The sequence below is a fragment of the Cucurbita maxima genome, unplaced genomic scaffold (assembly GCF_002738345.1).
Source record: "Cucurbita maxima cultivar Rimu unplaced genomic scaffold, Cmax_1.0 Cma_Scf00036, whole genome shotgun sequence".
Lineage (NCBI taxonomy): Eukaryota > Viridiplantae > Streptophyta > Magnoliopsida > Cucurbitales > Cucurbitaceae > Cucurbita > Cucurbita maxima.
In genome coordinates, this window is record NW_019272052.1 from 1,910,811 (window position 1) to 1,919,823 (window position 9,013).

The following is a 9,013-nucleotide window of genomic DNA, read 5'->3' on the forward strand; positions in this document are numbered from 1 at the left end:
TCATCAATGTTGGATTTTGCAAAGCTAGATTTTGCAAAGCTAGAGTCTAGGATTCCTGTAAAATTTCAAAAATAAAGCTAATTTAACGAATGATTCTAACCAAGAACGAGTTAGAAGGATGAATAACTCTTAGATCGAACTTGGAATCTATGATGACCACTCTTAGATCTTAAGAGGATCCACTCCAGAATTAGCTTGATCAAGACTAATCCAATGAATCGGTTTTACTTCAAACCTAAACAAGGTTTGAAAAAGAAATATAACACCTAAAGGGTTTCAAGAAAACACAAGGTTCGACAGACCCCGACACTATTAAATGAGAATTGTGAAACACAAGGTTTGATTGACCTGACACTATTAAATGAAAATTGAAGAAAATAACACATGACATAAATAGTCTTAAATGGTAGGTCAAATATCAAAGACAAAAAGTCCTCTCATTTTTTTTCAATGTCAAGTGGTATCTTGATTTGATACTTAAATCTTCTTTGTCTTACTTCTTATAATTGCTCATTTCGAGGTTCGATTGACCCTAACACTAGCTGTAGGCAGGAGATAGGTCCGAGGGAGGGTATACACACCCTTTGACCACATTTCTGACCAACCGGCCAACTTAGGCTTAATCGATGTCAGTTGGTCTGACCAACTGAAATCTGTTGCCTGTACAGAATGATCGATCATGGTTAAGATATTACTGTCCTGGGTTAGAATTATATTTTGGAGGAGCACCTTATTCCATTTCCTTGGTGAAAGTGAAACCAACTAGTTTTTTAAATTTCATAAAGTTTCTGTTCCTTGGATTACAGGTGAACTATGTTTCTTTCAATCCTTATAACGAATGGATTGTAGCAACGGCATCCTCAGATACCACAGTGGGTCTGTTTGATCTCCGAAAACTTGCCGAACCACTGCACGTTCTTAGCAGCCATACGTATGTCTCTACATATTCCTATCAGATTATCAGTCTTAATAATACATTTGTGATGGTTCCTTTCAAGTGTCAATGGTTAAATTAACGTCTATTTTAGATGACCTTTCAAGTGCTTAAAAAAGTGATTTTTTAACCACTTGAAAAGCCATTCCGAATACATGAATAGGAGGGGGAGTAAGTATTGATTTGTAGTCGTTGGTGACAGGGAAGGAGTGTTTCAGGTGGAGTGGGATCCAAATCATGAGACTGTGCTGGCATCTTCTGGTGACGATAGAAGGTTAATGGTGTGGGATCTAAACAGCATAGGAAGCGAGCAAGATGGAGAGGCTGAAGATGGGCCTCCAGAGCTGTTGTTTTCACATGGAGGTCACAAGGCTAAAATATCAGACTTCAGCTGGAACAGCCACGAGCCCTGGGTCATTTCAAGTGTGGCTGAAGATAACTCAGTACAGGTCTGGCAAATGGCCAAAAGTATCTACCGATGACACCCGACCCGACCGAAAGGGTTACTACTCAGGTTCGGAGAAACCTATCGTTCAACTTAGCTAATTTAAAGGTTTTCAGATATATTAGGTTGCCTTCTTCGTCTTGTGTTGTATGTTTTGATCAATATTTTCTCAATTATCAACACAATAGTTTGATCTCCTTCATATTTTCCATCTTTTGAAGCAGGAACAGAAAGAAAGATGTCTTGAAGAAAATGTTTAGAATGTTTATTATGAACTGTAATCAAATAGAGTACAAAGCTAATATTATTGGACACACTGCCTTCTGTTAGTCTCCATAGAGATCAGGCCAAAATGAAATGGTGTACAAAGCTAATATAAATGGAGCCATTCACTTCTTCTGCCCTACTTTCATTCACTACAACTCTGCTAAGCTCTACTCAATATCACTTCTCAACATTTGAAGATGTGTATAGAATCCGGAGTGCTACATATGAAGAAGCTCTACCATTTTCGAGTACCTCAAATGGGTCGAGAGAAGATCGATAACGAGAAGATAATCAGATGTTGCAGTGACTGAGGTATACGCACCACCCTACAGGCATTGCCGGAGTGTAGATGTTGATGTTTGACTGATCAGTTCATCAGGTTCATGTCTCTTTACGTTTTCCTCCTAATAAGAAAAGGGAAAAAATAAAGAGTTACCAACTTATATAAAAGCACCTAGTTACTTTCATATGATAATAATGGCCGATTTGGAATGACTTTTCAAGTGCTTATGGTTTGTTTTCCTGAACAGGGTCAAATGTATCAGCTCATTTGAGAGAAAAAAGACATCTTTCCAAAAACATAGACAAATAGGATCAGAGTCCCGGGCAGATTCATAAGCATCAAATCCATGAGTTCTTAATTTATAATGTTATATTCAGGAGTAATCGATAGGCTTAGAACTTGCAAAGCCATTCTAATGCAAGGCTATTCTACCAAATTTGTAGTGCTACGCAGAACAATCCTAAGTCATGTGATGGTGGATTGACAGGAGATTATGAATACACATGAAGTTTACAATTACAGACAATCCTTTCTATGGTAACAAAATTAGAACATTAAACTTTTAGACATTACATCGCAGAGGCAGATAAAGCACGAAGTCATGCATGGATTTAAGCAACCTATTCAGGACCTCGATGTCCCGTGCCTAGATATCCGAAACGAGGATCGAAACATACACAAATCCAAACTATATAAAAAGGACTGTAAGTTGGAAATGGCAATCAGCTATACAGACTATTGCACATGCTTCTTAAACTCAAAAGGCGAGACGAACAATGAATCAAGTGAAACATGAACTGTAAAACAAACAATGAGAGAAAAAAAGAGGATCATCAGCAAAATTAACTCTACTTCATCCAATTGATCACTCAAAACACATCATAGAAGATGGAACAACCCTCAGTTTTTACCTTTCTTCTTCATTGCTTCTGAAGAAATATCGTTCGAGACAGCATTCCGTAGTCCACACCCGGGTAGCTCTTCCGATGTCAAGCCATGACTAGCCAAACATTGAAGATTTTCAAATTCACAAGCACCAAAACTCTGTCCATTTATCACAGCACCTTCACTGCTTCTGCTACCATCGACCCCTGGATGGAGGCAGTAAATCTGATCATTCTCACACCGGACATTACACGGGTTCATCAAATAAGCACCAGGGATGCTTGGATTAGCCAAGTTAGGATTAACAGCTTTCTGATATGGGAAAGAACCAATCTCCCCTTCAATTCTGCCCCTAATATCCACAAGCAAACACTTAAGCCTAGCAACCTCAGCCTCAAGTGCTGCCTGCCCCTGCAACCTCTTCACCAAATGCTGATTCAAAGCCCTCAATCTAACAACCTCGTCCTCTAATGAAGCTGCCCTAGCCTTCTTCTTCTCCCGGTACTTACGAACAGCTTCACGGTTACCCAACGGCCGTTTCTTCGACTTCTTCTCGGTCGATTCCGCAGTGTCATCAGTAACAACCTTGTCTTCTTCACTTGGAGCTGGGACAATCTTAGTGTGGACATGAAAACATGTGTGAGTATGAGAGTAGTCAGGGCCCGGTGGATTGCAAGTATGCGTGTGAGTACAAGTATGAGTGTCCTTCAAAAGTTCATCAAAGAAACCATCCATTGAACAACTGCTCGGAATCTCCATATTTGGACTCGAAAACACTTCCTGATTCGAAAAATCAAGCTCTCCGTCCTCCATCGCCGAACAATATAATACAAATCGGAGAGTGTAATTCAAAACCAGTACAGATAAAAATATCGAACTCAGCTACCAATTCCTGGACTCTGAATCAGAAATTAAGCTTCAGAATCACCACAATCAGTCACGAAATCTTGCTAAGGTCATAAAAGCCGATTACAAAACTCATTAATCCTACCTAGGGAATTCCACTAATACAGTCAAGTCAACCAACAAAGAACAATTAATGAATCTACTAACATTCACGCTGCCGCATTAACCAAAAGCACCAAAAAACAAAGCAATGCTCACCGACAAAACCGCCACAGAAATCATTCGAACAGCCTACAATCGAACAGAAACCGAAGCATTTGAAACTCAACTGCGAAATCAGAGGAAAAAATGGATTAAGAAGAGAAACCCTAGGGTTACCACATCGGTGAAGAACATTCAGCGAAAGGACCAAAATCCATCAATGGTTTCAGGAATTCCATTAATTTTTCTTACTTTTCTAAGATGTGGAATTTCTGTTTGTCATTGGATGCCGATGAAGGTAATTTTACAAATCTTTTGAGGACTGAACTGTAATTTCACAACAAATACTGACATTTGTGGGTCCGCCTCAAATCAAGACCGTCAAATAGTTCCGATTTTATTTAATGATTAAAAAAGCGAAAAATGTCTATTTATTCCCTTTCCCTATTTAATTCTAATTAAAATTTGTGATCCAATTATAAAATTAATAATTTTGTGAAGGGCAAAATTAAAATTCTTAATTAGAGTACCAAAAAAAAAAAATAAATAAAATTGCCTCTACCCGGATTTTAAGTGGAAGTTGGTCGACACAATTGATCGATCCATCAGATCGAGTGAATAACCGTACGATGAAAAAAAAACCCTAATTTTTCTAAAACGCTGATGTTTTCTCCTTTGTAGTTTACGAACACTGTCATCTTCATTTTAATGTTTTTTTAAGTATCGTAAAAGCATAAGGTTTAGCTTTTGCTTAGACCCATAATTTTTAAATATTCGTGTAACTTCGTGTAACGACCCAGACCCACCGGTAGCAAATGATATTGTTTTCTTTGGACTTCCCCTCAAGACTTTAAAAAAACATCTATTAGGGAAAGGTTTCCATACTCAGCGTCCTCACTGACACTCTTTTCTTCCTCCAATCAATGTCCTTACTGGCACATCGCCTCGAGGAACAGCGAGAAGGTTGGCACATCGTCCGGACCATTTGAAATGACTCAGGCCTACCACCAATAGATATTGTCTTCTTTGGGTTTTCCCTCTCACGGCTTTAAAACGTATCTATTAGAGGAAGGTTTCCACACCTTTATAAATGGGGTTTGTTCTCCTCCCCAACCAATGTAGGACATCACAATTCGAAACGTTAGTGGAGAATAAGAAAATATTGGCTCGTGGAAAAAAAAAAGAAAAATTCACTTAATGTTGATTAAAAAAAATAATAAAGTTTATTATTTAAACATTCCTAATTTAAATATCAAAACAAACTTTATTTAATTTTAATTAAATTTATAATTTAATAATTAAAATTATAAATATCCATTTTAAAAAGAAATTAAAATGTAAAGAATATGAGCCAACCCCTTCAACCCCTTAAATTGTCTCCACCCTTTGCACGCGCCTTCTCCAACTCCTTCATTTCAGCCTCTTCCAACCATGCTGCAAGCCAGCCACCCGACTCAACTCTCCCTCCGTCCGTTCGTTGTAGTCTCGACGTCTCCTCCGCCGCCATCTTTCTCTCGTTATCGCCCACCCGTCTCCGACGTCGTTGCCATTTCTTGCCTTTTGTCGTCGTAGGCGTCTCATCGACGACGATGCCATCTCTTACGGCTTTCCTTACTGTTCTCTTATTTTCATTTGCCTGAATTCTCGTCAAGTGACGTGATGTGCCACAAACAATGAAACAATCCATAGGAAAAAAAGGAAAGAAAAAACCCGAACAAAACGAGCTCGGTTTCTAATTCTTGTACGTGTTTTGGTTAGGGTTTAAGAGAAAGAAGATTTGCAAGAAATATATAGACACGGAGCCTTCCATTTATAATAACAAGAATTAGCCATAACTCCCGAATAACTAATTATACGCTAACATAACAATACTTTGGTTTCGATAGCTACAACAAATAACACTACCAATGAGTTGTTTTAACACACCATTGATAAAATTGTCCCGTCGTATTTTATAAAAAAAAAAAGTCACTTTTTTTTTTTTAATGTATTAGTCGGGAGAGACTACGCTCGGGTGGATAGTTAATAATTTTTTAATCCTCTAACGATAGAGCTCGATATTTTCTATGCACCAGGAATTAGGTTATACGAATAAAATTCTAATTATATAAAATAAAAATTACAAGAAAAATCAAAATAAACACACTAATTGGGAAGACTCAATTTTCGTTTTCGTAAAAAACGGTGGCTAATTCAAATTAGGATTAGCAGATATTGTTCTCCTTGGGCTTTCTCTTTCGGGCTTTAAAACGCGTCTACTAGGGGAAGGTTTCCATACCCTTATAAATGGTAGTTTGTTCTCCTCCCCAACCAATATGAGACATCACAATGCCCGTCTTTTCTTTTAATTTATATGAAGTTTGTTTAGGGTTTATCAATCGAGCCTGAGCCAAACTAAGCTCGTATCGAGTTTTAACCACTCGAGTCTATTTGACCTAGTCGTAGGTAACCAAACCTAAATTAGACTATAACCCACCTAAAGTCTGGTCGACCACAACCTAACTCGTGTGAAGGGCTTAACATGCTTTCGTTCGATACAATTAGTATCCGAAAGGTGTTACCCTCGTTTTATTATTCGTTGATTAAAGTGAAATTATACGATAGAAAATGATTCATATATTATAATGAAGCTCCAAAGTTTTGTGACATATTAGGTTAACCCATTGCATATTTGTGGGTCCAGCTCCTAGCTTGGGATTCATATTTGACTTTATCAGACTTGCACATATGAGCAATCTCAGGAACCAGTGGATCATCAGGGTTTGGGTCAGTCAATAGTGAGCAAATTGAGAGCAAAACCTACAACCAAAAATAAATAAATAGATAAATGAGAATAAAGCTCGACGTTCTCGAGTATCGACATGAATCAAATTAAGATTAAAAGAAAAATTGTAAGGGTTCAAAAATTAACGATCTTTTAAATGGATTTCATATAATAATATTTTGAATCATTCGTTTGAATTAGGGTTCTTTAAAGAATTCGATAACTCGAAAAAGCTGATCAACCTGACCCAAACCGTGAGTTGGGTTCGGATATAAACTTATTTGAATTGGGTTGAGTTCAAATAAATAAAAATTTTATGAATTGAATTGATTTTAATTTTTTAATTTTTTTTTTTTTTGTTACCGTAGAATTATTTCATTTATAAATAATACTTTTATTAAAAATAAAAATTTAAATAAATGTCTGGAACAATAACCCATGAGTTGGATTGGGTTGAGTTCATTAGGTAATATGAGTTGTTTGCGTTAAAAAAATTTGCAACCGAACAATCGGGTTAGATTAGGTTGAGTTGATCTAAAAAATGTCCCAGCTAATACCCAATTTTAACTCGTGCGATCCAAACAGTTCTATTATGATGAAATAATATTTACGATTCAAACCTTTGATATTGTGAGGGCCGGACTCCATTGTTCCTTGAGGATGTCTAAGCAAATGTTACCGTTATTGTTTATGTTGGGATGGAACACCTTCGTTTTAAAGGCAACCTGCGATTAATAGTGTTTGAATTTCGAATTTAAACTCGACGTTTTTAAAAGTTATGCAAACCCGACCCTAAACGAGAGGAGAAAGCCCTACAAATGGCTTACCTTAGGAGGTTTGAAGGGATAATCAGGAGGAAAATGAATGGTAACAAGAAAAACTCCACCAGCATAGGGACTGTCACAAGGACCAAGAATGGTTGCTTGCCAATGGAACATATCCTCTGCCACAGGCCCTGAAAAATGCACCATAACGTAAGCTTTTGTTTATTTTTGGAGAGAATTTACCCCACAAATAATAATAAATAAACGGTTCGTGTAACCGCTCAAGCCCACTGTTACTAGATATTGTCAGTTTTGGCTTATTACTTGTCGTCGTCAACCTCACGGTTTTAAAACGCGTTTGTTAGGGAGAGGTTTCCATACCCTTATAAAAAATGTTTCGTTTTTCTCTCCAACCGTCGTGGGATCTCACAAATTACCCCCTTGGAGGCCAGCGTCCTCGCTGACTCGTTACCCGGTGTTTGGCTCTGATACCTTATAACAACCCAACCCCACGGCTAACAGATATTGTCCGCTTTGGCCTATTATGTATTGTTATCAGCCTCACAGTTTTAAAATGCGTATGTTAGGAAGAGGTTTCCATACTCTTATAAGAAATGTTTGTTTTCCTCTCTAACTGTTATGGGATCTCACAATCCACCCCCCTTGGGAGCCAGCGTTTTCGCTGGCACGTCACTCGGTGTTTGGTTTTGATACCATTTGTAACAGTTCAACCCCACCGCTAACAGATATTGTCCGCTTTGACCTTTTACGTATTGTTGTTAGTCTCACTGTTTTAAAACACGTATGTTAGGGAAAGGTTTCCATACTCTTACAATGAATGTTTCGTTCTTCTCTCCAACTGATATGAGATCTCACAATCCACCCCCTTAGAGGCCAGCATCCTCGTTGGCACGTCACTCGGCGTTTGCTCTAATACCATTTGTAACAGCCTAACCCTATCGCTAACATATATAGTCCGCTTTGACCCGTTACGTATTGTTGCCAGCCTCACTGTTTTAAAACGCATATGTTAAGAAGAGGTTTCCATACTCTTATGAGGAATGTTTCGTTCTCCTCTCCAACCGATATGGGATCTCACAATCCACCCCTTGGGCGCCAGTGTCCTCGCTAGCATATCGCTCGTTATTTGGCTCTGATACCATTTATAACAATCCAAGTTGGCCATTGACAAATATTGTCCACTTTAGCCAATTACTCATTCCATGGTCTCACAATTTTAAAACATGTTTGTTAGAGAGAGGTTTTCAAACTCTTATAACAAATCTCATTCTCCTCCCAACAGTATGGGATCTCACAGCTCGATCTTCTAAGCTTCACCTCGTAATTATTTAACACAAAAAAAAGAAAAAAACGTACAAAAATTTTAATTTCTAAATCCATTTAGAAACGTTTTAAATCTAAATTTTTTTTCGTTTATTCTTTTATAAAACATCAATAGAAAGCCGATAACAAAACAAACAACGATGAAACACTAATTCTTTAACACCAAAAACCCGACAACCATTAATATTTTAAAAAATTTTCCACAACTTTCTAAACAAAAAAAAAAAAAAAAAAAAAAAAAAAAAAAAAAAAAAAAAAAAAAAAAAAAAAAAAAAAAAAA

At 37.4% G+C, this 9,013-nt stretch overlaps 3 protein-coding genes across 5 annotated transcripts in view; 1 reads left to right on the forward strand and 2 right to left on the reverse strand.

Annotated features, from left to right (window-relative positions):
• Positions 1-1,767, forward strand: part of LOC111468476 (WD-40 repeat-containing protein MSI2-like) — a 15,009-nt gene extending 13,242 nt beyond the window's left edge. Inside the window, exons 5-7 of one of the 2 annotated variants that reach the window (XM_023113728.1) lie at positions 807-931; positions 1,137-1,448; positions 1,601-1,767. In XM_023113728.1, the coding sequence (XP_022969496.1) occupies positions 807-931; positions 1,137-1,416 (405 nt within the window). In that variant the 3' untranslated portion in view covers positions 1,417-1,448; positions 1,601-1,767. The remainder of the gene's footprint in view (positions 1-806; positions 932-1,136; positions 1,449-1,600) is intronic. The other variant, XM_023113727.1, reaches the window with a different exon arrangement.
• Positions 1,623-4,113, reverse strand: LOC111468482 (basic leucine zipper 23-like). Of its 2 annotated transcripts, XM_023113739.1 has the most exons (4): positions 3,919-4,113; positions 2,841-3,713; positions 1,871-2,050; positions 1,623-1,837 (listed from the first exon to the last, which is right to left on the reverse strand). In XM_023113739.1, exons 2-3 carry the CDS (start codon positions 3,625-3,627, stop codon positions 2,028-2,030), a joined length of 810 nt encoding a protein of 269 aa, XP_022969507.1. In that variant the 5' UTR covers positions 3,628-3,713; positions 3,919-4,113; the 3' UTR covers positions 1,623-1,837; positions 1,871-2,027. The 2 variants fall into 2 exon arrangements, with proteins under 2 accessions (XP_022969507.1, XP_022969506.1); XM_023113738.1 differs by having other exon boundaries at positions 2,841-4,104.
• A 2,347-nt stretch (positions 4,114-6,460) lies between these two features.
• LOC111468491 (ubiquitin-conjugating enzyme E2 5B-like) overlaps positions 6,461-9,013 on the reverse strand; it is a 2,842-nt gene continuing 289 nt past the window's right edge. Inside the window, exons 2-4 of the mRNA XM_023113748.1 lie at positions 7,453-7,580; positions 7,246-7,350; positions 6,461-6,660 (exon numbers count right to left, since the gene is read on the reverse strand). Of these exons, the coding sequence (XP_022969516.1) occupies positions 6,517-6,660; positions 7,246-7,350; positions 7,453-7,580 (377 nt within the window). The 3' untranslated portion in view covers positions 6,461-6,516. The remainder of the gene's footprint in view (positions 6,661-7,245; positions 7,351-7,452; positions 7,581-9,013) is intronic.